The sequence below is a fragment of the Hermetia illucens genome, chromosome 3, assembly GCF_905115235.1.
Source record: "Hermetia illucens chromosome 3, iHerIll2.2.curated.20191125, whole genome shotgun sequence".
Taxonomy (NCBI): domain Eukaryota; kingdom Metazoa; phylum Arthropoda; class Insecta; order Diptera; family Stratiomyidae; genus Hermetia; species Hermetia illucens.
Genome location: NC_051851.1, coordinates 134,143,098 through 134,170,856, shown reverse-complemented (window position 1 = coordinate 134,170,856; position 27,759 = coordinate 134,143,098). Strand labels below are relative to the sequence as shown.

At 44.0% G+C, this 27,759-nt stretch overlaps 1 protein-coding gene across 2 annotated transcripts in view; it reads left to right on the top strand.

Annotated features, from left to right (window-relative positions):
- Window positions 1–16,750: 16,750 nt before the first annotated feature.
- LOC119651228 (ethanolamine-phosphate cytidylyltransferase) overlaps window positions 16,751–27,759 on the top strand; it is a 57,108-nt gene continuing 46,099 nt past the window's right edge. The window contains exon 1 of one of the 2 annotated variants that reach the window (XM_038054698.1): window positions 16,751–17,397. In XM_038054698.1, the coding sequence (XP_037910626.1) occupies window positions 17,306–17,397 (92 nt within the window). In that variant the 5' untranslated portion in view covers window positions 16,751–17,305. The remainder of the gene's footprint in view (window positions 17,398–27,759) is intronic. The other variant, XM_038054699.1, reaches the window with a different exon arrangement.

The window sequence follows — 27,759 nt, the reverse complement described above, 5'->3', positions numbered from 1 at the left end:
TCTGTTAATTTAAATCACTTCCATGGACGAACTTAGTGGAAACATATCTCAGATAACGAAAATTTTCGCTTTCGCAAAATTTTCCGTTATTTCAGAACTCTATAAACAACGATGACAACCTCCCACCTGTTTGTGCTTTTAAGTGTGTACATATATCCTTATGTAGACTTTTGTTTTTGAACGACGCAGTTTGCTCACTGCATCAGATTACTAAGAATTGTTCATTCTAGGGCTGAAATCCGGGACTGATAAAAATTTATCTTGTTACCACCGTTGATGACAAACAATTACAAATGACAAGAACACCTTGTATGATATGCGACACACTTCTTGCTGGAAGCTGTCTAGCACAAAGCCGCTAATCAAATATTTAAATGAGCTGATCTTATTCAAAGTGAATGTTGGTAACAGTTATTTAGTCCGCCAGCAAATTGCAATGAGTAATAGTTTGAGCACATACTGCATCGAACTTTCGCCGCTTCTACCTGTACTTCCTAGTTCATCCTTACGTTTCAGTGTACTATATTTCATATCAGGTGTAAACAATGCAAATATTATTCAGTTCGGTCTTATCAGAAATGAATTTCCGGTGAATGAATTTTTCATTCGTTGTTAGTAGGAACACTTAAGAATGCTTGCTCCCAAAAATATATTAAATTATGGTAGACAAGTGAGTAAATACAACTGAGTTATGAATGGAATTTGACGTAAATATTAACAGATTTGGTCATAATTTAAATTAAGCTGGTGGTTCGAGCTGGTTTAGGTAAGACAGCAAAATGAGGACAGCGATAATTCCGAAAACTAAGGCCACTACTCAATTGTACTATCTCCCAGAGCGTCAGATTTTTTATCAAAAAAAAACCAAATAACCAATATATGCTCAGAAGAACCGTCCCCCTACGCACGCATTTGTGACTTCAGTTAGGTAGTGGCAGCAGACATCATTAAGTCAGAAACAAGCTGTTACTCGTACTCCAGCATTGTGGAGCTAAAACCTTGGTAAGCCAATCTATTAATCTTTTCATTTCTAATGATGCTCGGATGTACGGAATTCACATCAAAGTCATTTCATTCAATGGAACGATTTTAACTACCAACTGGTGGCGATTTCATCCCAACTAGCTTGATGTGACATGACTGTTGATACAACTTCACATGGTGTAATCACTTTCAATTTTACAATTTAGACGCCACTTTTTCAAAAAGTTAGACTAGTCAACGCACCTGTGAGGAGTGGTCATATCTGCCATCAGGCGCGACCCAAGCTAGCGGATTGGGGCATACCTATTGATGTGTAAATATGTGTTCATGCACTTTTCTTTTCTGACTGTGCATGGGCTAGTGTTTGCTCATCTCTGGTGCGTGGACCAAAATGGCTATGGGAAGGATACCCAGAACATAAAACCACCATGGAAGACGAGAAAAGGAGGAAACTTACGGTGCAGCGACTCGGAAACCCAGTACCGGCGGCTTTTGGGAGTGAGCAAGCAGGCCCCCGGTCGTCGATATGTCTCGACCGCATTGCCTCGGTGGTGGACGACTTGGCGACTTCCCGATCCGGAGGAATTACCTTTTATCCAGCTTAGGGCAAAAATAGTTGAGCTGTCCGAGTTCATCAGGGATAAGCACAACGTGCACCAAGCCATATAATAGATTGCAGGTGGAGGAGGAGAATACTAAGGATACGCCAAACCCCGCTGTACCAACAGTGTCACAAGCGGACGGCAACTCTGAAAACCAGCACTAATAGCTCAGAAAGAGGAAAGCATACAGCCAATGTAGGAAACTCGACCAGCGTTGCGAAGCCCGAGACCAACGAAACCGATGAATGGACTAAGGTTACGAACAAAAAACGAAAGGAAAAGCAAAAGTGCGAACCCGTCCAGATACGATTGTTATCTCCAGTATGGTCAATCTGTCCTACGCGGAGTACTCAGAAAGGTCAAAGCAGATACCGACTGAAAAGATCTGAGCGGAAATGTGAACCAAATCCGAAGAGCCCAGAAAGGGGATCTCATGTTCGAGCTGAAAGGATCCAGCGTGGCCAAAACTGATGACTTTCGCACTCAGGTGAAAAATTCACTTGGGGCGAATGCCGCAGTGCGTGCCCAAAAATATGAGATCTACAAACAATGTAAGGATCTCGATGAAGTGATATCGAAAGGAGAAATTTGTACTGCTCTGAAGGAGCAATTCAAGTTGGAAGAACTTGCCGAGGAGTCTGTTGTGAGCTTATTCAAATAAACCTCAATCATTGCAGGGTCACTCAAGATTTACTTGAGCAGACCACATTCGAATCTGAGATGGAAATTGCCATCATAAGTGAGCCGTACAGAAACCATCACGGTGACATATGGGTGACAGATTCGACTGGCGGGGCGGCGATATGGACTTGCGGTCGACAGGCCATACAATCTTCTGCAAGTCCAACCGGACAAACGTAGATGTTTATCTAGAAGCGAATGAGTCAATATCAATTTCTGATGAAAATGAACACTTTAAACGGCTTTGTTTTTATTAATACTGATAAAGTTTTAATTATATTTATATACGATTATTTCGGAGATAAACTCTAGAGAAGTGTGTCCCGTTGGATCGATTTGAAAAGACTACGTGCACATCGCACGACGACTGGAGCGGGAGAGACCGGTTCTTCTCCATGCGGTCCCTCCGTCTCCAAACCAGCGGAACTTTTCCACCCCCGACTCTCCACTCCTGTGGCGAGTTCTAAAATGCGTGGAGAGCGCCGGTGCGCCATCTACCCGCTCGTATTCACAACATTCAAAATGAATTTCGAATGCCGCGAATCCTGCTGCGCCACATCACTCCGCCCCCAGATGAAACCTAGGGTGCGTCAACAAAAACGGCTAGGGGTGCATCTTGCAGAAGAAATGCCCAGAGTGTAGCGATCTTTCGTGTGTCCTTAGTTTTGGGGCCAGACAAGTACGCGTTCAAAACGGACTGGTGTTGGGCGGCCTTGGGCAGAAAACGACGGTGGAAATTTAACATGCCCAAAAACCTCCTCAACTCCTTCACTGTCTTCGGACGCGGGAAGCTTGTGATCGCTTGCACCTTGTCTGGGTTGGGCTGTATTCCTTCAGGGGAAATGGAGTGGCCGAGGAATCTCGCCTGTTTTTGAAGGAAATTGCATTTCTCAACGTTTAGGACTAAGCCGGCCTCAAGGAGACGTTGAAAAATGCAAATGGGATAAGTACTTATACTCAGTGGAAGAAACGACCAAAACATCATCCAAGTATACGAAACAGAAATCGAGGTTTCGCAGGACTAAGTGAATGAACCTTTAAAAGATTTGCGCCGCATTGCACAATCCGAAAATCATCCGGGTGAACTCGAAAAGTCCAAAGAGTGTGCATATTGCCGTCTTTGGTATGTCTTCTGGAGCTACAGGGATTTGATGATAAGCCAAGTCCAAGGTCGAAAAGATGCGACAATTCGGGAGGTGATGCGCAAAGTCGTGGATGAGTGGAATCGGATATCGGCCAGGAACAGTCTGTGCATTTAGCCATCTGTAATCCCCACAGGGGCGCCATTCGCCGTTTGGCTTAGGGACTATATGCAATGGGGAAGACCAACAGCTGTTTGAGGGCCTGCAGATACCCTGTTGAACAAGTTGTTCAAATTCTTTCCACGCAATAGCCAGTTTCTGGAGTAGTAGAGGACGCACCTTCGAGAAGATCGGGGAACCAGTAGTGTTAATGTGGTGCTGCACATTGTGCTTCACTGGTTTTAAGAGAGAGTTTGCCTACTGCGATGTGTGAGGTGTCGTCGAACACGGCTAATTATGCATCTTGTTGAGGGAATAACAAAAGTATAGCATCTACCAACTGTTGCTTGGTTGTTTCAAACGTTGAAACGGCTTCTGGAGACGACAAAACCTACCGGGATTCTTCGATCTTAGGGCCAGACAGGTAGGCGTTAAGTAAAGCGTGGTGGTGAGCGGCTTTGGGCAAGAAGCGACGAAAGTAGTTTACCATACCCAAGGACTTTCTAAGCTCGCGATCGCCTGCTCCTTGTCTGGTTTGGGTTGTAGGCCGTCGTGGGGTGAAGGAATTGCACTTTTCAACGTTAGGAATTAGGCCATTGTCAAGAAAGGGTTGAAAAATGCACTCGAGATGTGCCAAGCCTTGGCGAGTTCCAAAGTCGAGAAACTTGAAATTTTCTGGGACATATGCTGCATATCCACCAGCAGTCCATATGGGAGCAGTGCCTAATATGGGGACACTAATATCAGCTAAAATGAAGCGGCACGAAAGCCATAAGCAAGCTAAGACACATCTACTTGACTGTAGCCGTAAGTTGTGATGGACGTGGAGTTTGCTGCCGTTAATTTCAGCTGCTGAAGGAAAAGCTTGCTAGTTCTGCGAGAGACGGAACGAATCTCCGCGCCCATGCCTGTTAAATAATTCCGAAAGGAGGGGGGAGCATACAATGTAAGGCGACGTCGCGAGAAAAGTGCATTTTCTGGTACATTTAGTCACTTGATGTGCAAACCTACAATCGCACCAGCACACGCTGGAGTTCAATACGAACTGCGAACGCAAATTTCTCGAGGCTGACGTCGAAAGTGTTTGCGACCACTCTTTCGAACGCAAAACATTCACCGCCGCCGCATCACATCGGCATCAAATCCACCAGCAAGTTATTCAGCTCGGCTATCTCACTTAGTGAGAGGCACCCGATGAGCTGTTTCGTAAGCCCCGTCCAGGAACCCTCGCTCAGCTGGTCGGTGACGAGTGCAACTGAATTCTCCTCGAGTGCGCTATGGCCTCCGCTGCTCCTGCTGCTGTTGAATTTGCTGCAGTAAGACTTGCTGCCGTTGTACGACGATCTAAACGTGTCGTACGCCTTGACATATTTGATAACCTCTCGAACCTCTCAATGGTGAGTACATGTTTCAAACAATTGAGCACTCTGCTCGATTTGGAAATACCGCGCCAATTAAACAGCGTACATGCGTTTTCAAGTTTTTTAAGAAGAATTGAGACCAAACCCTTTCCCCAACCACACCCACTTCATTTTCGATAATTTCTTTTTGTCGATGCTTTCCAATTTGGAATGGGGCGTCGGTGCCGCAATGATGTAACCAGTAGTCATACGTATTTCCGGATTCCACGACACAATCCAGAAACCCAATTCTTAAAATTAGCTTCCGCAATTCACTTCCTCATAAAACAGTATTACTTTTTTCTGCTTTCAGGTGCAGTCGATCCGAAAATAGCGAATGATGAAGGGTTGAAAATTGTTGAGAATGATTTTTATACCACGACCAAGGGAAATGTGCTTTTCTGCCTGAAACACCCACTACTGTGATTTTTATCACGTCCAACTTCAAGCTTTTCCACCGGTCTCTTGGTCGCCCGCTCCCTTTCCAACCATCAACATCGCTCTGCCACAGATGTCCCTAAATATTGGTATCCTCACTGGAAATACGGAAGAACACGTAAGGACCATTCGCAAAAGGTGCATTAATATTTGCGCTCTATAAGACACGATAATGTGATGCCAAAAGCTGCAACACAGAACGCGGCAAAAAATAGTAAACTTCTCTATTTTGGTAGACCACACTCTCGGTATAGCGTTTGCATTGCCATTTCTGAGGGTATTATTAATGTGATGCTATTAACAAAGTTAAGCGATTGATGACCCGATGAGAAAAAAATGAACGGAGTGATGTAACAGCGCATCTGAGGCAATAATCACCGACATTGCAGGCAGTGAGAACACCTCCACTGACGCTAGCGGGCTGGTAAGAGGCCGGCACGTTGCACTTCCACTTTCTTCCAGTTCTGACTGCCGGCGAGGACAGACGTAGTCCACGACATTTATATCACATTTGCGAGTTGGTTCGCCAAATTGTTTTTTGTGTTAACTCCTATCTTATTCAGCTAAACCTCGTAGACAGTTTGTAAAAAGTGCTTTTGACTCCCTCTGGTTCTCTCTCTGGCAGTGGTCGCAATCAAAGTGCCCCCCTTTTGGCGGCGTGGTTCCGCCAATTGGAGGCACAACAGACACCACGCATTTTAATCACGCACTTATCTGTCTCGGCGAACAGAACATCGAGCTAATCGCGGATGTTTTGGAGGACAGGCTAAAGAAGCAACTCTTACGCGAACTGTCAGTGAGTTAGGAAGCGAAACTGAATCATTTCCTGAACGAGCTGGCGCTGGGCAACCATACTGTTCGAGAAATGAGCCAGCTGGGTGGGGATAAAGTCGGCCCAGAGTTTTTGAAGACACTCTGTTTTCAGCGGCTCCCGGAAAGAACCCGCGCTACCTTGACCTGCGCGGACGCGGGGACGCTGGAGATGCTGTCCGCCACGGCCATCAAAGTCAACGCGGTGTACGCGTGCCCGTTGCCGCGGAGGTGTGTCGAGGTACACGTCGGCAGGTCGAGGATCACAAGTTAATGGTGCCGACACTTTTGGATGCGGTTTACATGCTTACGGTGACTGTAGGTATTTAGCATTCGGAAGGTAAATTGGGAGTCACGGTCGAGATTTGCTGCCCGAAAAGCGCGTTCGGGTAGTCGCATACCGGGACCCGAAGCGCAGTACCACGTCGGCTTACAATTTTCGCCCCTTTGAGCAGGCGTTGCTTTCTGGTCGACATGGGCGCGGAGGTGTCGGTTCTCCCAGTACCTTGTCCAAACACCTTAATACCGCAATATTTGCGACTGTCTGCCGCGAAATCCTCTCCTATCCGCACTTACGATGGATAGGCAAGTGGACGTGAGTCTCAGATTGCGCCGAACATTTTCGTGGCGATTCGTTTTGGCGGAAATTAACATCCCCATTTTAGGCACAGACTTCATGTGTCACTAGGGGTTGTTGGTGGACCTGCAGAACAAAGCCTTATTAGACCCCGAAACCTATTTAAAGTCGTCAGGAATTTCCACCGGCGCAAACGACACTCTTGCTATTGTTTTGGAGGACATTATCGGCCATCGCATTCGCGCACTCCTCCGAGAATATCGCACCATTACTACTGAAAGTAGTTTCTCCCAGCCGGTGAAGCACGATGTGCAGCACCACATCAACACTATCGACTCCCCGATCTTCTCAAAAGTGCATCCCCTATGACCCCAGAAGCTAGTTGTTGCAACGAAAGAGTTCGATGATTTCATGAAAAAAGGTATTTGTAGACTTCCAATAGCTATTAGTCATCCCCACTCCATATGGTCCCTAAGCCAAACGGCGAATCGAGGCCTTGCGGAGATTACAGACATGTGAATACTCAGACAATTCCCGAATAATACTCTATTCAATTCATCGATAACTTTGAGCATTCATTAAGAAGCTGCCGTGTTTTCACGACTTTTGATCTGGCCAAGGCGTATCACCAAATTCCTGTTGCTCCCGAAGGCATACCAAAAACGGCTACCTGCACACCTTTCGGACTCTTCCGAGTTCACCAGGATAACATTTGGCTTGTGCAACACTGGGCAGACATTTCAAAAATTCAAAACGAAACTTAAACTTCTGTTTCGTCTATATGGATGATGTTTTGTTCGTCTTTTCTTCCGAATTTGAGCATTTGGAACATCTCGAGTGCATTTTTCAACGTCCCTTGAGGCTGAGCTCGTTCTAAACGTTGAAAAATGCAAATCCCTACAGAAGCAGGTGAAATGGCTCGGGGACCCAGACAAGGTTGAGGTGATAAGGAGCTTTCTTAGCTAATACGGTGAAGAACGCATGTTAAACTTCTATCGTCGTTTCTTGCCCAGGGCCGCTAATCACCAAGCGATCCTGAACTTCTACTTGTCTGGGCCCAAAACTAAAGACTCCAGCGAGGTTGTGTGGTCTGCTGAGACTGTCCATGTGCTCGAGATAGTCAAACAACAGCTTGTTGATGCCTCAGATGCAGTGGTAGGCGCCGCTCTTCAGCAACGGATGAATAAAATCTGGTCACCGTTGAACATCTTTTCAAAACAGCACAAGCTGAGCTACTCGCCAGATACCTCGCCTCAAAATATTTCTGTTTCGCCCTTGAGGCCAGGGAGTTCACTCTTACGTTCGCGCTTAAACAGAAGCCCGGCAAAACGTCCCCTCATCAATTTAGGCACTTGAATTTTATCAGCCAATTCACTTCTAATATACAACACGTGTCTGGAAAAGACAATGTTGTTGCTGACGCTTTGTCTCAAATCTCAGAGGTCACAATCCCTGTCGCGGTCGATTATACGGCAATCGCCGAGGCACAAAAAAACGACGCAGAGCTTCAGAGCCTGAAGGCAAATTCCAAATACAAATTCAAGGAGTTTCCTATTTTCGGTTCAAACTCTTATTTACTCTGTGAGACCTCAGATAAGGGAACTATTCAACGCGATTTACGACCTTGCGTACCCAGACATCAGGACGACGAACCGGTTAGTCACTGATAAATATTTCTGGCCGTCCATGAACAAGGACGTAAGGTCATGGGCCAGGCAGTGCAACACGTTCAAAATCAACAAACACGTTCGAAAGGAAATAGGTGTTTTCCCTCGGCCAACCAAGTGCTATCACACCATCCATCTCGACATCATCGGTCCTTTGCGATCTTCGCATGGTTTCAAGTATTGCCTCACAACCATTGACAGGTTTACGCGGTTGTCTGAAGCAACAACTCTGTCCGACATTATGGCGCAATCATGTGCCGAAGCCCTCTATCGTCGTGGTCGTGGTCTTTGTTTTTCGTCCTCCTCGGGGAAATTCTACGCCTCCTCGCCGACCCTCTAATGCACATCAATACAGGGTTAAACGACTCGGAAATGCTGAGTCTGCTCAGGAACGCGCTTTCGAAGATGCGGTCGACTCCACCGTTCTGACACGCGACATTGGAGGTCAACACCCCTAGGGATTCCGAGGCTTGTGACCAGGTCCTTATCAGGGTGGACGCCCCTAGGAGGCTGCTGCAACCAAAATACAAGGGCCCCTTTAGAGTGCTAGATCGAGGCGAGCACTCATTCAAGCTTGACTTTCGGGGCGGTAACAGATGGCTTGGCTTCGGCACGGTTGATTACGCATAAGTTTAGTTATAATGTAATATATTTGAAATAGAGAGAATATTTAAATTATAGAAAACGAAAGTAATTTAATGGTTGGGGGAAAGAATTATAGAAACAAACAAGTACGCAACCTTACAAAACAGCAATCGAGCACAGTTTGTGAGACACATACTGCAGGTTTCCTGGTAGCGTTCACAAAAGTTTCAAAACAACTGACGAGAATTCACTCCATTTGCCAAACCTATTAAACGCGTAATTATGTCTCAACCAACCGCTGTTTACATAAAAAATTGGATTCGCATTCTCCACGGTACTAACAAGTGCCGGCGAAAGTCCATTGCCCATATCCGCCGCTAACGAACACTTTTCCATGCAAATAAAACTGCCGATAAGAACGCCGGCAGGAAGCAGACCGACTTATCAGAACGACCTTCTACTCACCAGTTCGTATTGCACCATTTGTCACGCAACAATTGATTCAAACGACGAAAACTCGATGCACTCCTCACGTCGAAAGGACATTTACAGAGAAATATCCCAAACGCACATTACTTTTCTCTGTTAGCGACAACCAACATAAACTGACAACCAACTGACAATACTTCAAGAAGTATCATTTCCCTGGAATATGTGCAAATGCGGAAATTAACGTTAAACGTGGAAGTCGAGTCGGAAACTTTTGTTGACAATAATCAGATCAAATGCCAGATTGGGACTTGGATGACACTGACAGCTGGCCAGCAGTCGATAGGGACGGTGGTGCCATATGAACGAACGAATGGTGAAAACAGCGATGTGACGATAAGGAACGAAGTTGAATGGAACAAATGTGTTTGAATTATTATGGCGCCAACCAAGAATTTGTAAATATCAGATAAGAGCTTGACTTTAGATAAGGGGATCAAGTGATTCGACAAACTCTTTTGCATTTTGGACAGGAACCCATTGCTAGCTTCATTGTTACGGGAGATCCTTTTCACCAAGGACCCCGTTTGGCTCGATAAATTATCCATCAACGCCGGTGGGATAAATGTCCATCGCCCAGACAATGTGAGTTAGCCGCTAACAAGATCACGAAACGCGAAAGTCATTGGATGACGAAGCAAATAATCTGCCAAGCAAAAAACAATTACACAACTGCCAAGTAATTTGCGTGTACAAGATCTAGACGCTCTGAAGATCAAAGTGTCAGCGGCGATCAATTCCAACTGCAATTTAGCCGTGATGCCGCCCAGCTGCTAATCGAGGGCTGCCAAGAATCCGAAAAACGAGTTTACCAGGGTCAGTAATTTCCTCGTCTGTAATCAGTTTTTCATCATTTCATGCTATTTTCAGTTGCAGTGAGTAATCAGAAAATCTCGTCTGGCTCACAATCGTTTATTAACGTTTAACGATGTTTCGAAGATTTTTTGCGACCTCGATCTGATAAGTAAATTTTTGTGCGAACAATTCCGAGATAAGATAGCGCGGCCGTCGACCGAGCATGTGGTCTGGCAATGCCCTCCATGCTTTGCAACCGAGTCTAAACAAGACGTAATCGCGCGATTCAAGTGCAATTTTTGAATTAATTCACAGAGTGTTTGCACAAGTCGAGCTGCTTGCGACGGCAGCACATTATCTCGCAGTTGTACTGCGCGTTCCACCCCACCGGCCGCTGCCTACTTCTGAAAATCTCTAAATAAACTCACCCGACGTCTACGCGCTCCACTATCTGCTGCCATCGCTCACTCGCAAGCCAAATAAAATTTCACTTAAAATCTCAACCAGAACTAAAATCTTACGTATTCACTGGCGGGTCATCACTTTCGCGATGCCTCGATTCAATTAAAACAAAACCAAATAAAATCCACACGAAAATAAAAGCATTCAACTCCGGTGAGCGACTGGTGCTTATCCGGCCACTGTTGAAGTCACTTTGAGTTGTGTTCCGTTTCCTCGACGTTCTACTGGGCGGGATAAACGAGGATGACACGCAAACTGAATTGTCAGAATGGATACAGTTGATGAATGAATTAGGCGACCGCTAAGTATGAATGAAAAGTTGAAAATGACTGGACTAAAATAATACTGGGAAGGTACTGAATAAAAAAAACAACCAACGCTTGAATTAAGTATTTATAGATTAAGCTTTGAAATGTGAACATTTCAATTATGAAATACGAATAATGAAATTTTCATGATAAATTGAGATAAGGCATAATGTCGAAAAAAAGCGATAACTCCGATTCGTCTATAGTTTATCACTATCTTTGCAATTTTAAGAAAGATTACGAAACACTAATAGCTCGGTATATTAAATCTTTCGAATCAGTTTGTCGCCCAGTAACATTTCAAATCATAAAAATACTCCCTTCTCATAATCCCAGAACAAATTTCTTTTATTCAAATCATTTCCTCCGGCCCAGACATGAAGCTGGGAAAGCTCCAAGCCGGCGGCAGAAGAAGGCGATGCGAAGGAAGATGAAGCACCTTGGGAGTGAGGACATTGACATAGCTGTATCACTAGGTGTAAGAGGTTAGATATTGTACTGATAAGGGGGTAAGTTGCTCCCGAAATATATATATACATAATAAAATAAAATTGTAGTTTAGAGTGAGCTACTGGTCTATCACTAGGTGTAGTAATGTCCAAATAAATCGGACACAAAGAAGCGGAATTTTCGGAGAAAGGTGGGGACAAAAGAGTAACCCCGGTTAGACCCACACTGGGCGCATCTGACAAGAAGCGTAAGACCAACATATCTGCAGTGGGCAACGTTTTATTGTGCTCTGCACCAGGCGGTTCCTACGAGGATTAGGACCGGTGTACCAGGATATTCACAAATCAGCGAGAGAGAGCTCAACGAACCTGGCACGAAGGCAGGAAGGAAGAGAACGTCATTCAATCACAGGGGTCAGACTGTGGTGGGAATTTCCTCCAAGGATGACAAAATGTCAGAGGGATAATTTATCATCCTCCGAGAATGCCTGTGGAAAAAAAATGCTGAAGCCTCTAACGAGGCCAAGATTTAACAATCAAGTTTTTCGCGATAGGTTTCCCCATTTGGAGTCCACTGATGAGGCTGCCTTAAAGTGGCTCCGCAGGTAATCCCGGCTTTGAGTTCTGGCGTTCAGGCCAAGTTCACTATTGTGAACACTGAGCTGCCTTGCGGTTTCGTCCAGGGCAGAGACAATTCATCAGACGCCAGCAAGGTGATATTTTCTCCCTTATATTAATTCAAAAGCACGACATGTGTATGAATTATAATGAAGACAAAAAAAACGTGTTGAAAACTTCAGGCTAAGGCTAAACTAGAATTTTGTTTGAGAATCGAGGAATTCCTAAGCCCACCAGCCACTCAATAGCGGACAGGACCAGTTGGAAAGCAACATACTTCCACGCTTGTGGTAAACGTAACCCCCATTCTTGGGCAAGCACCCAAGTTGCAAAAAGTATATGACTCGGGGTTTCGTCCAACTCGTCAAACGCCGCCTCACCTCTACCCTGGGAGCAGCGTGCCCGAAGTGGTTGCAAGGTTGCATTATGTATGTATGTATGTAAAAGGATCCATAGACCACACGCTGTCACTAAATTTTATGACATTCTGTCTAACCGTTTCCGAATAAATCGGGTGTGACAGACAGACGGACATCGACTCGATTCTAATAAGTTTTTGTTTCACACAAAAAAAAATATGCTCACATAAAAACCTTTTTTTTTTGAGTGCTCCAAACAGTTGTGACCCTTTAAAAAGTGATAGAGCTTCAAATGAGGGTATTTTGATATCATCATGGTAAAATTGGGTTTGTCAACCACAGCCCCAGAATGAAAGGGAGTAAAGAGGATATGTAAGAGTACCGAGAGGATCCCGCCTTTCTTCTCCTGCCTGAAACCAATAGCGATTAATCATCATCATCAGCGACGCAACAACCAGTATCTGGTCTAGGTCTACCTTAAAAAAGAACCCCAGACATCCCGATTTTGCCCTTATAGACTTTTCGGGCTGAATCATCCTCATCCATACGGATTAAGTGGACCGCCCACCACAATCTGTTGAGCCGGATTTTATCCACAAACAGACGTCGTTATATAGGCTATGGAATCGTCCATCCTTATGTAGGGGGCCAAAAATTCTTGGGAGGATTTTCCTCTCGAACACGGCCAAGAGTTTGCAATTTTTCTTGCTAAGAATCCAAGTCTGCGAGGAATACATGAGGACTGGCAAGATCATAGCCTTGTACAGTAAGAGCTAACCCTATGGTAAGACATTTCGAACGAAACAGTTTTTGTAAGCTGAAATAGGCTCTTTTGGCTGCCAACAACCGTGCGCGGATTTCATCGGTAGTGATTTTCGACCCTAGATAGGAGAAATTATTAACGATTTCAAAGTTGTAGTCTCCTATCATTATTCTTCCCGTTTCACCAGTGCGGTTTGATGTTGTTGATTGGTTGGTTTTCAGTGCTGACGTTGTCACCATATACTTTGCCTTGCCTTCATTGATGTGCAGTCCAAGATCTCACGCCGCCTGCTCGATTTGGATGAAAGCAGTTTGTACATCCCGGGTCGTTCTTCCCATGATGTCGATATCGTCAGCATAGGCCAGTAGTTGAGTGGACTTAAAGAGGAGCGTACCTCTTGCATTTACCTCAGCATCACGGATCACTTTTTCCAGGGCCAGGTTAAAGAGGACGCATGATAGAGCATCACCTTGTCTTAGACCGTTGTTACTGTCGAATGGTCTTGAGAGTGATCCTGCTGCTTTTATCTGGCCTCGCACATTGGTCAGGATGAGCCTAGTCAGTCTTAACAATTTCATCGGGATACCGAATTCTCTCCTGGCTGTGTACAGTTTTACCTTGATTATGCTGTTTAAAGTCGATGAAAAAATGGTGCAACTGATGTCCATATTCCAACAGTTTTTTCATCGTTGCCGCAGAGACAAAATCTGATCTGTTGTTGATATGTCTGGAGTGAAACCTCTTTGGTATAGGTCAATAACTTCCTGGACATATCGGGTTATCCGGCCTAGCAAGATAGATGGTACTCAGCAACTATAATTACTGCACTACGTGGTATCCCCATATCTTATATATGAGACAGATAATACCTCGTTGTCAGTCGCCAGGCATTGATTCACTGTCCTACACCTTGAGCGCAAGTTGATGAACCACTTGGTGTAACTGGTCGCCTCCATATTTAACCAATTCAGCTGTAATTCCATCGGCTCCTGGCGGCTTATGATTTTTAAGCCCATGAATTGCACAGACTGTTTCTTCTACACTTGTCTTGTCCTTCGTCCTTCGTCTTCAGTTGACGGGACCTCCAACTCGGTCTGGTTGTTCAACAGTTCATCAAAGTATTCAAGCCATCGCTCCAATATACTCATCCTGTCAGAAATCAGATTTCCCTCTTTGTCTCGGCAAGATGAGCATCGAGATGTGTAAGGTCTCATCCTACTGACGTATTGGTAAATCTTCTGCGCCTGGTGCGGTTGCTCCCTGTATTTTTCGAATTGACAGACCTGTTGGATCGCCCAGGCTTCATTTTCCCTTCTGTAGAGTCGCTTCTCTGCTCGCCGGGGTTCGTGATAAGACTCTGCGCGTGTCCACGTCCTTTGAAAATCCAACATTACTCGGTATGCGCCATTATTCCGTTCCGTTGCTAGCTTGCATTCATCATCGAACTAGTCGTTCTGGCTTTTTTTGCGATTGGGGCCAAGTATGTTTGTGGCCGTATCAATGATAACGTTCTGCAGGTGATTGGGAAGATCATTTGTTGATCCTTCACCTCCAGGACATCAGTTAGCTGTTCACTCTCACCTGATTGTCAGAAGGGATTTTAGGTGGTGTTGTAATTCGAGCTCGGAACACCATGCCAACGAGATAGTGATCCGAGTCTATTTTGGCTCCCCTATATGTTCCTACATTCATCAAGGCTGAGAGGTGGCGACGTTCGCTTAACACGTGGTCAATTTGGTTGAAAGTGGTCCCGTCTGAAGAGGAACACGTATGTTTGTGGACCGCTTTCCGCACAAACCAAGTACTTCTCACAGTCACGTTTTATTTGCCTAAACGCGGGCAAGTTTTTCTGAGTTCAACAGGGTCCAGTTCGGTGTTGGAGAGTCGGTTGTGGAGATATTGTGCGTAGAAGGTCAGGACTCTTTCGCAGATGGACCTATCCAGTTCACGGATTTCGCAAAGTAGGCAAGGGAATTCGGGAGGGTATCTTTAGTATCTGAGGGTCTTTTTGTATTTGATGTGGTTTAGGATACCATCAGGGAGGGTAATTGAGTTGCGGTAGGTTAAGGGACGGGATGGGATCAGTTCGTCACATACTTGCCAAATTGCTTCGGTGTATTGACGGACTGTTTGGTCGATGGGATACTTGGAAACTGTACTGCTGGATGGTAGTAGGAGGGGTTGAAATTTGAGGGTCTTTGGGGGCCAGGTTGATATGTTTCCAGTTTGCGCGTTGGAAGTCGGGAACTAAGGGCAAGGTGGAACGAATGACTCTGTCTGGGAACTTGATGTCTGGGATTATGGCATCATAGTCACTAATGCCAGAGACTGTTTCGAGGAAGGGAAAGGTGTTTGGGTTGAGAATAACAGTTAAGTTACTGCTAATCAGGAAGTGGTCTAGGTTGTAATGGTAGTAGCCTTTGTTGAAGATTGGAAGGGCCGGGCTGAAAAGGGCTAGGTTGATGGTGGGATGGGAGGTTGTGTCTGGCGTTGAGGTCTCCATCGATAATTAAGGACCATTGTTTTCCAGGATGTCGGGGTTGAGAAGCGTAGAGGGACTTCATGCGGAGGAAGTCGTGTGTGTCCAAGGATTGGTTAGGGCAGTAAACGAAGACGAAGACCGAGGTTGATTGGAATTCGAAGGAAATGAGAGGGGCAGACTTACTGCACGGACGGACCTCCGGCTCTTTTATACCCCCCGAAACATTGCGGGAAAGCATGCAAAGACTTTGCTAGAAAACTACTTTGCGCATTTGACAACAGTTCCTTATTGGCCTTTGAGTCACTGTTAACATTTGTCCTAACTATATATTCGCCCTACTTTTATATATTTTTTGGTTTCCTGGCTAATTGTCATTACTACGATTTAAATTCACGTCACACATAATTTTCCCAGAATGATTTCCGTCACAATATTGATCAGAGAAAAATATTTAATTACATCAAAATCCGTTTTCGTTTGGGTATCGTTTTCAGTCTATCGACACGTGCAGTAGAAGTTAGCACTATAGGCTTTGGCGGACCCGTCTTTTAGTGTCTGTTTGTGAAGACATTGGAAAACCGTGTGTGGGGATGATCCAAAACTGAAACTACTACGTAAATTTTCACGTTAGAAGCAGAAAGGGCTAAGTTGTCCTTTTATTTGTTAATTTTATATCTAATGTTTGAACTTACTCTCTCCCATGGATACAACTGAAATCAACAAAATACGTTAACTTTTTGGCTTGCGTCGTCAAATATATGGATCCTATATATAATCAAATATTTAAATACAAACACCCATCACTGAAAACAGAATTTATTAGCAAGGCAGCTGAACTAAGAACACGGAAACTATAAAAAAATACGCTTTCTCCTAATGCATTTGAAATCCACATTCCAAATCCACATGTTTTTATTGTGAATTTACTTAGCCAGCTGTTTTCTAATCTTCCCAATCTACAGTGACTAACAAAATCGTCGTCGCCCATGCTTTCTATCGGCGCATGAACGAAATCAATGAAAACGGAATGGCGTGATCTGTCAATTCAGTTCAGATTTTGGACTTCCCGAGAGTGGGTGTGATTTGCATAGTTGTGCCGTTCGTTGCGCCGATCAAACGAGGAAAAGTATTTCACCGCGAAAATCACACTTCGAAGTGAACACAATAAACAGCCTCCCGCGATTTACACATTCGTTTGTTTTTCAATGATTTTTTCCTAAATTAGGAAATCGCCAGATTTTATTGAGAGGTTGTCATTTCGGGGCACATTTTCTTTTTTGTTTCTATTTTGTAAACATCTCGTATTTTTTACATAACTTCACGGAGAAGTGAAAGATTAGTCGGATTCCGTGAACACTTTACGGGCGGATCGAAACCGCCAAATTTTAGTAAAAGCGAAAATATTCATTTCGGGTCGCTAAGGAGCAGTTATCCTTTGTGAAGTCGATCTCTCCAATTTCCAACGGTGTTGCGATTCAAGCGGTAAACGAACTCCCGAATTTGGAAACGCGTCGACTAGGTCAATCGTAGTGTCTTGTGGTTGCATTGGAAAGTTATCTTTGGTTGCTCGAAAGTCATTCACTGTGGAAAGGAAAATGTCCAGCAACATAGAAGGAAGTCAGAAAAACGAGAAAATGAACGGGGAGGCGAGTGAAAAGAAGGAGGTGCGAGTTTGGTGCGATGGGTGGTAAGTAACAAATCATCCCATTTCAACGCCCTTCACTGTCACTGAATGAAAATGCTTTCTGCGTGCTACCGGCACTGAACAAGTTGAGTGTTCAGCGATTACGACAAGAAAGCTTCAACGTACTGTAAATAATCAATACCCAACCTTTGAGATCCGCATGGAACTGGAAGTGTTGGGTTCGACCCTGACCTTGCCTAGTCTTTTTGCCATACAACTGCTTCCTCACTGCATCTAGTTTGCGATTGTGCAAAGACTGAACGCTTCGCTGTGAACTGTGTGAAAACCGAACAAAACATCTTCCGGGCAAATCACCTGGACAAAAGTGCCGGAAATATTGCCGGTAACGGCAACCGGTCTTATCCAATTGAACCGATTTACTGAATGAGAAAATCTCGTTTCTGAAAGTTGCAACTGAACACAATAACTTGTTTTTATAGCGCAAAGAAAAGGAGAATGAATCAGCGCTCGATAAGGTCAAACAATTTAGCAAATTCGCTAATGAGGTTTACCCTGTTCGCAGATTTAAACTTGGATGGTCGCGGCTATGAACGTCTCCTCAAGAAATCAATACTTTGGACTTTTGGCGTCAATTGTGTGCAAGGTCAGCGCGTGGCAAACAAAACTTTCCAGAAGTCTCGAAAAACAGATACCTCTTGCTGCATGATTTATCTTAGCCAACTGGCAGTTGCCGTTGACGCTAAGCTTCCGGCTTTACCCTATTTTGGCTCCTGAAGATATTTTACATACACACGTCGTGTGACTGTTCTATCTTATATTTGGCGTGTGATTGCGAATCTGAATGGGCAAATATAAACAAAGACGACGCCGTTGATAGACGATTTTTCTCAGTAGTTTTCCTCACAGATGATCTTGGTCATAGGGATTGCGTCATTTTTACATACACGAATGGATAAATTCTTGCCAAAGTTGAGTTTGCTTATGATTTACGTATTAGGGAGTATTATGTAAAGATCTGATTTAATGTTGGGTAGAACTTTTTCTGAAGGATTTATGCATATGGAAGGTTATAGGCTCTTATCAAGGTTTTGTGTAAAATAAAATCGGTTTACTGTCTGCCTGTCTGTCTTTCACATAATATATCTCAGAAGCAGTTACTCCTATTGATACGAAATTTGGTGGAAATGTAGGTCCTGTGAATTCCGTTGCATACCGTGAGTAACATAGTTTAAGGGAGGGCCCCCATATATGGAAAAGAGGGGTGTAATTTTTTCTTGCGGAGTATTGTCATGTGGGGTATCAAATTAAAGGTCTCGATTATTATCTTCTGAAAACAATACTAGCTTTAATATTGGTTGCAAAGGAGAGGAGCGCGGACGTCCGAAAAAGGTCCATTACTTCAGGGACCCGTTGTCAGGAACTACCCAAATCAAATATCTGAAAAGAAATATGGTGGTACATGCACATGGTATCTAGGCCTCAAAATACTTTCCATACCAATACCCGGTTTGTCTTTCTTGGTGAAGATGGAAATCTTAAAAAGACGCTACTGTGTCAGGTTGCACAACCCACTAAAACTCCGCCACTTCTCCGTCCATATCCCCGCGAAACCACCGTGAAGTATTACTTCGCGAGGAGGCTTACACGTCAGCACAACTAAATCGCGCGCCCGTCGCACTTTCCGGGCTCGATCCAGTTTCTGTAGTTTTTCTTGTATCGCAGTTATTGTTCCGTTCACTTCAACATCTCTACGAAATTGGGGGTTCAATAGCTGCGTTGAGAGTGTCGTTTAATCTTTCTCTTTCATTCGTGAATATTGGACAATGGAACATGACATGCTCCGGATCCTCGGTTGTAGCGACGCATTCGGGAAAGTCTGGGGATCATCCAACCCGAAGCGATGTAAGTACTTCCTGTATCTACCGATCTGTGTTAGGTAGTAATTCGACGGGCCATGTTACCACTCAACCCATTTCTCAATACACGGCATCAATATATGGGTCTAGCGGCCTTTCTCGGAATTATTCCACCGTTGCTGCCATCTCCTGTACATCTCCTTCTAGTGGCATTCAGGAAGCCCGCGCTTAGCCGGGTTCGCCTTCCTTCTCCGGTGAAGACAGTGTGCCTCATTCGCTAGAAAATTCAAGGGCATCGTCCCCGCAATGGCACACACTGCCTCATCGAATACTGCCCTATAAGCACTGCACACCCTCAGCACGATTGGCCAGCGTGCCGAACTTACCCTTCCCTGATTCACTGTTATACTGTGCGCACACCCAGACAGAAGCCGCTTTTAGCACGATGGGTTTCATCACCCCTGCGATAAGCAGCCAGCGACTAGATTTTGGCCCTCCAATATTAGACATCATCCTTGCTAGAGATTAGCTAGTCTTTGCTGCCTTCTCACGCGCATAATCTAGGTGCCCCTTGAAGCTCAAGTTGCCATCGATCATTACCCCAATCTAATGATCGGTTTTGAAACGACCTCGTGATTACTAACCCGGATTTTGACAAAAATTTTTTTTCCTACGATTAGTAATAAGGACCGCCTCCGTCTTATCTTCCGCTAAGTCCCGTTTCACCACGCTTTGATGGTATGAATGGTTTCACTTCTGTACAGTTCAACGTCCTGGGGGTGTTTCGCAACCACTACCACCGTCAAGTCGTCTGCATGATTTAATTTATGATTAACTAAAAAACTATCTTGTTTCAAATGTGTAACCCTCTCTGTAATTTAATTTATTTTTTGTCATTACATCGTTCTTAACATTTTTTTAAAGGAACTTATTAACTTAGAAACTAAAGGTGCGAGAGGGTTAAAACTTACTTACGCTAACTTATTACTTAAAAACTATTTTCGGCAATTAGTACCTTAGATTTCCCTTGGTTATCTTCTATGTACTTCCACGAGGCAAGCAGTCCGATCATTAAAGCTGAAAATCGAAATTTGAGCTGAAGGTGGAGGATGGCATAAGGAACAAAAGTTATATTGTGCCGATGTGCGCCTCGTCTCCGGAGGGTGAGGCACCCCCCTCCGTGGTGGTAATTTTTTTTTCGAAATAATCACAGAAATCGATTAAATGGTCAATTCTAAGCAAAAAATGCAGCAGAAACATTTTTTTGGTTAGAATTGACCATTTAATCAATTTCCGTGGTTCTGGGGTGTCTTCCCTCCGGGATGGAGGAGGCGCACATCGGCGTTATAATTTCATGTCAATCGGTTTGACTGAAAGGATGCCGAGGTTGAAAGCTTTAATGACTGGACTGAAGGAGTGAAATTTGGGATTTAGCGGTGGAATACACTATTATATTTGGCAAGGCCGAAGAAATGTGGCCAATGGGATCATTTTATCCTGCCCATGTAGTTTTCTAAAGTTAGGATTTGGATGGTTTTCTATTCTATTCGAAAAATCTTTCATTGAGATTGAGAACGAATTCTCTAATTGGTCTGACATTTGCACTCCGATATACTTTGGCGTTCTGACCGCACGTTTTCTTATTCCAATTGTAAGACAGTACAGAGCAGTGTCTTAATATTCGGCGTTCGAAGCCTATACACATCCACATTGGGGCTCCGTAATATTTGATTGGTCGTATCAGGGTTTATTATAGAGTCGGTTTGGCTTTGGTGCTTCGAGCTACATTCTTACGAAGAAGAAAATAGATTTTACTCAATGCACTTGCGTGCCTTATTGATAGCGAGCTTAAGATGAGGATTGAACTTTAGGAATTCATTGAGTTGGATTTCTAAGTTCTTGATCAATTTTGGTCTGCTAACTGTGGTATTCCCGACTTTAAGCTTGAAGCCTCTAGCATTCTTGTGGATGGCTCTATAAACACGGTTTCCAGATTTTCTCCGAAAGATGCAGACGTGCATCTTTGCCTCGTTTGTTTTCATTCCCCATTTCTGGTAGTATATGGATACGGGATTTTTGCGGCATTCCAGATGTTACCGACAAGAGATCGGAAATTTCCTTTCCGGCGCTGACATAAAAGTGTCATATCTGTGAGAAAACTGACAGCAAGTCTTATGATCGTCATAGGGAACTGATTTTCAATTAATTAATAAATGAGTCCGTTGACCACCGCGGCTTTCTTCCGCTTTGGAGAAGAGGCACTTCTTCTTCCCCTTCAAAAACTTTCTATCCGCTCCGGTGATGGGGTTGAAATTATTATTTCCCTTCGTTATGAATGAATTCGAGAGTAACCAAACTGCACAATCCAGTGATATATAGTATGTTTTCTCATAAAAGTTCACGGTTCATAATTCGATGAATTAATTGACTGATCGACGCAAAAAAAAATCAATTTTTTCGACCTCGTAAAGCAGACTCCCCGCAACTGAGGAAATTACGTTGCCTAAAATCTTCCTCCCTTATCTAGGCTTGGGACCCAACAAGCACAAAGAGATACAGTCGTAGACATTCGTATAAGCCTAATTCAGTTTCTTTTTCGTTGAAAGTTAAAGTTAAATTTTTTTAGATGAAACAATTTTGTATTTTAGGTTGTATATATCTTCTACTTACTACGATCGAATTATTTTTTAAAATAAAGGCTTCAACTTTAAAAGTGCTTAGATTTCATATAGACATTCGTATAAGGGCATTATTAATATATAAATTAATAAAGCTCAATAAAAGTGAAAAAAGTTTTTTTTTGTTGAAGCTAATACGATATTTGCCCATTGCTCTTCTATGGTGTTTCTGAGGCCTCTGTGGTCACCTTCGAGATGTGAACTAAAGCATTGTCTTGTTGAGAAATATACTTTTTCCCACAATTTTCATTTCAAAATGGAAAAAGCTTGTCCTCCAAAAGTCGAATTATGCATGTGAGTTTACTTTTGTTGAAATCTCTGTGAGCTCTAAGTACCCTCATAGAAGAATGTATCCCAGATCATAACACTACCGCTTCCGAAGTTTAGTTTGAATCGTAGCACGTTATGTTGCCACTTCTGACGTAGTGACAATTTGGTGTTATCCCTAGTAGGAGCCTTTCCGTAAATAGTTCCTTATGAGGCACTAACTTCGGTTGACCTTCGCAGCGATTTGGCGATTAGAATGGCTCCCTTCGTCCAGCAAATCCAATTCCTATTATATAATAATTTTGATAATAATTTCAAGGAAGCAATACCAAGTGCCTTTACTTTTGTTCAAATACGTAGTCCTTTTTAACAAAATTCAGAGGGACCACTATTGTCCACATCGAAGTACAAGAGTAAGGATGGGATATTCAAGGTGAAAGGTTTTGATATTTTGTTTTGGAACTATCCATCGTTAAGTACAATCAATACGTCTAAGATGAACTTTCATTAAAAAGCCCGTGAAATTTCGGGTCTGCATGCTAATATTATTAATTACTAATAAAAATGGACATCAAATCCTATCTCATTCGTATTGGCCATCCCCTTTCGAATATGATGTGTTCGGCTCCATGAAATTAGTCTAGAATTGGTTTGGTAAATAAATCACCATATATCAACTAATTTATTAAGATAATGGAATTTCCTAATTGCCTGAACCAGAGAGAGTCTTTTGAGTGATAACTGCCTAATTACGAAGTCACTGGCGGAACCTCTCTAAAACTGGAAATGGAATTTCTCCAAGTTTTCTTGTTTCCACACCCAACAATTAAAGGGTCTAAAGTATTGGGAAAGTGCTTATTAATTGCTTAATTTCACTTGATGTAAATTAATTGATTCTCTAAAGGTAGACGGAATATAACGGCTTGACAGGTGTGTTGCTTGTAAGTTTTCTATCAAAGACACTTGTGTAAACCACGCACTGAACCATTCTGTTATTTTAAGACATTTGGTGCTTACATAGATAGTGTGGGTAGTTTTAGCGTAAAATGATGAATGGCCTATTAATAATGTTACGTTAGTCATTGTTTCATCGAATTAATCGGGGAATTCTAGGCATTGGAGTCATTGCCCTTCGAAATTCAGTCAGTTTATTTTGAGTTGTTTTCATTTTCTTCAAAGCGTTTTAGGAATCTGAAATGGTGATTTGAAATGTGGACGGAGAACAGGGAATAATTTAGAGTTAAGAGTATATGTAGCTCTCGACTTATTCCCGCAGAACAAGTAAGGAGCTTTTCACTATCTGAGTGGACACAATTGATCGATGCCTTTTAGAAAGATTTAAATCAGGAGGCTGCTAATTTCAATTCGCACGGTACTTGGTTTGTACCTAGCCGAAGATTTGATCTGCTAGCCCTTACTCTTTTTTTTGTTGGGGTACACGTTTGTCACATTACTTCGGGCTAGTCGCCGAACTCTCCCGCCTTGCGGAGCCTTCAAATCAGGAGATTCCTTTCACCAACGGGAGGGAACTGGAAGAAGAGGACTGTCAGATCAAGGAACCCCCTGCCATCCGACTCCTCCACCGGTCGAGCTCTATCTTCTTAGCAACGAGAAGGACCTCAACGTAATGGGCAATACGGCTCCACCTGTCAGCACTCCTCAGCATCCCCTTGACAATCTTGTCTGCAGAGAGATCCCCTGCGTTTAAATAGAGCTGCTGACGAATCTCCCATCCCAACTTCCAGAAGAAAAAAAAGTGTGATGGGCGTCGTTCACAACTCCATTGCAAAACACACAATGCAGAGATCGCGCCTTTCCAATCTTGTGCAGGCAAGACTGAAAACCGCTATACCCACTTAAAGATCGAGTAAGGAAACAGTCAGTCTCATTATGCTTCCTATTCAACCACGCAACTAAGTTGCCAATGACCCGCGCAGTCCATCTGCCTCTAGTTTCATTTTGCCAAGAGAGCTGCCACTCGTCTCCCTTGCGCTTGTATATGGCTTGACGCTCCTTAGCAAGAAGAGCAACGGAAATCGCTGCCGCGATCACCATCACGGCCGATTCAGAGACAGTGCCATACGCAGACGTTACCCGCAAAGCTCCCTGTCTCTGTACTTGCGCGAGATGTTGTTTACGATATACCTTCTTGCCAAGAGCGTCAGCCCATACCTCTGCGCCGTAGAGGACAGACTGCGTTTAATTCATCAGGAGACGTCACCCGCTAGACCTAGGACCCCAGTGTTCGCCATTAGCCTACTTAACGCCGAAACTCCAGCTGCAGCCTTGTTCGCTGCTCCTTTGATTTGTTCAAGAAAGCTCATCTTTAAGTCAAGAGTCAGTCCGAGGTACTTTACTGCTGGTTTTGACTCAATTATCGACTCGCCAAACGATATGGGACGCAGGGTCAGGATTCTCTTTTTAGTCAGGATGACTACTTCGGTTTGTTTCCAGTGCAATGTTCAAACCATGAATAGTCATCCATCCGCTTACCCGTCGCATCAATATGCCTAGTCTGCTTTGCGCCTGTTCGACAATTCGTCCAGCAACAAGCGCCGCGACATCTGCATAGCCGACCGGGCGCGACTCTTCTGGCATGGCGAGTTTAAGTAGACTATCATATGTAACGTTTCAGGAGTCCGGCCCCAGGATGGATCCCTGTGCTACCCCCAGCGTGACCTCCATCCTCCTCTGGCCCTCTAGTGCTTCATAGAGCAGGGAGCGGTCCCTCAGATAGTCCCTCAATATCCGTAAGAGATAGTTCGGCACGTGCAAAGTATTGACTAGTTTGCTTAGAATGTCTTTCCATCTTACGGAATTAAAGGCGTTTCTGACGTCAAGCGTTACGAGGAATACACTCGAGTTCGGTGGCTATGTGCTTTCGGTAGTCGAAGGGCATCCACGACTTGAATAGCAGCATCAACTGTGGATCTCCCTGCTCTAAAACCAAACTGCCGGGGAGATAAATCTTCGGCAGCGCGTGTCGCTTCAGCGAGCCTGATGACCTTTTCGAGCACTTTTACAGCAGTGTCAAGCATACATAGTGGGCGGTAGTGTCCTTTTGACTGATTTGTACTTCGTCACTATGATACATGCCTCCTCCGGGTCGTTTAGACGTTGTGCTAAGCGGCGGAGCCTGTGACACTCCTTCTGGAGCTCTGCGATTTCCACTGTCCATCAATACATAGAAGGTTTGCCACGTCTGGATGTCTCCTGGGCATGGAGGCTCCGTCGTTATCAGGTTCATAACTGCAACACTGTCGGCTGCAGCGCCACCGCCCCCAGAGTACCCTCCAGCGCGGCCCCACCTGTTTTAAGAGTTTCGATAAACCTCCCGGTGATCACTTTCGCGACGTTCCATGCACAGAAAGAGCGCTGGGGTGGCACACACCGAGAGTTTCAGTCCACCACTTCGAAGGCAATGGATTGATGATGTTCACTTGCCGAGAAGTCATCCAGAACTCACCATCCGTCCACCAGCGGCACTAGTGATTCCGACGCGAAGGCTACGTCTGGCTTGCTCCCCTCGCAGCCCGGGCGTCGGAACGTTGGGGTGGATCCGGTGGTTAGAACTACCAGTCGTGTTCTCGCCGTATTTCCAGTATTTGTTTCCCTCTGTAGTCTGTGTGAAACATGCCTCATTCAAGTACCGTAGCAATAAAGTCACCTCCGACTAGAATCCGCTCATCTGTATCTAAGAAAGCGTCCTCCAAAGCATTAAGGCTGCTTCGAAAATCCGGCATTGTCTTATTTAGCGTAAAATAGACACTACTCTTTGGAAGGCTAACTTCAGTCCATGTGAAGTTAAATCGTCTCCTCTCCATTCATCACAAAGCTTTTTAGGCTAGTTTTTGAGTTCTTGGCATAGCTCCTTAAAATACTGGTGGTCATAGAACTTCAATCATCTAAGTATAGTTGACTAACATCGTGATGAGAGCAACGCCACGAGATTACTTTTGCAATGACTCTCATAGAAATCTAGTCGTTCACTTGCTTCTAACATCCTGATGTGGACTAGCGGTTTTGTTTGCCCTACGTAAACCTTTACAGTCTGGGCAGGAAATCTTATAAATCCCGCCTTGTTCCCTACCCTTTTTTTTGTCTTTGACTGTAATCGAGTCCTAAGTAGGTATCGTCTGCTGGTCGAGATGATCCGGAATCCAGGTTTATATAACCATCTTTTGATGTTCTGTGTCCGATCCGAGTAGGTTAATGTTATCCACTGCCTAGGTTCTGTGTTCACCTCCTGGAAGAGTGTTGAAAGTTGCTGTCTTGAGGACGGGCGTAGTTTCTTTTTGATTCGAGTTTCGATGAGGTTGCTGTTGTATCCGTTTTTAAGGTTTTGTGTAAACACAAAACCTTATTAAAATCGGTTTACCGTCTGTCTGTCTGTCTGTCTGTCTGTCCGTCTGTCTGTCTGTCTGTCCGTCACACGCATTTTTCTCGGAAACGGTTATAGCGATTGACACCAAATTTGGTAGAAAGGTGGGAACTGTGAACGCTCACACATACAGTGAGTTACATCCTTTTACGTTGAATTTAAGGGGGGGTCCCCATACATGCAAAAGGGGGGTGTAAAATTTTTTTTCATCAAATATAGTCATGTGGGGTATCAAATAAAAGGTCTCGATTAGTACTTTTCGAAGCCGGTCTTAGTTTTGACATTTCTTGGAAATGTGGGGAGTACGGGGGGTTGAAAGTGATCATTTCTTTAAGGGGGCCATTCTCAGAAACTACCAAACCGAAAAATCTGAAAAAAATCAGGAGGCTGCCACTATATGGTGCCTTGGCTCCGAAATACCTTTCATACCGATATCTGTTCAAAGAAAGTTAATAATAGTATATTACTACAATTTTTTGTAATTGGCTGGAAGGCCCCCTTAAATTCATCCTAGCGGCGCGAAATTCGACAGTGATGTAGGCTATAATGTAGAGCATGATCGTACCAAGTTTGATGGAAATCGCACTATTACTAACAAATTTATAATACATCGAAGTTGTTGCTTCTTTGAAAATTGAAGACTATCAATGTCAATATCACCCGAAAGTGGACATATGCTTATATTACGTGCTACGTACTAAGAAATACACAAAACCTTTCGTACCTGAAGCATCCAGCTTCCGGTTTCCCGACTTGTTCTTGGCTGTTTCCAGTAGTTCATTTCTTTATTTATTCTCTCCTCATTGAGCGGTGTTGTAATCATCCTGTGAATCGTAAAGTTGTATGCCGCCATCTTATAGTGGAAATCGTGGTTTGAGGTGTATGTGATCGTTCGTTGTGTCTGGGTGGGTTTCCTGTAGATGTCGAATTCAAAATCTGCTCTTTCCCGGATTATTTTTAGGTCTAGGAACAGTATCTTCCTTTTCGATCTCCATGGTGAAATCGATGTTCCTGTGTGCCCGGTTGAGTTTCCTGAGGATTGTTTCTGCTTCTTCCCTTTGATAATTGCTAATATATCATCCACGTATCTGATCCAGAATCTCGGGAGTTTTCCAGCGTCCTCGAGTTCACAACGTTAAGCTCTAGTTGCTGTACAACACCCCGAAACAACTCAAACTCCGCCATGTTCACTGGATCTTAATCAAATTAAACACTTGTGGTT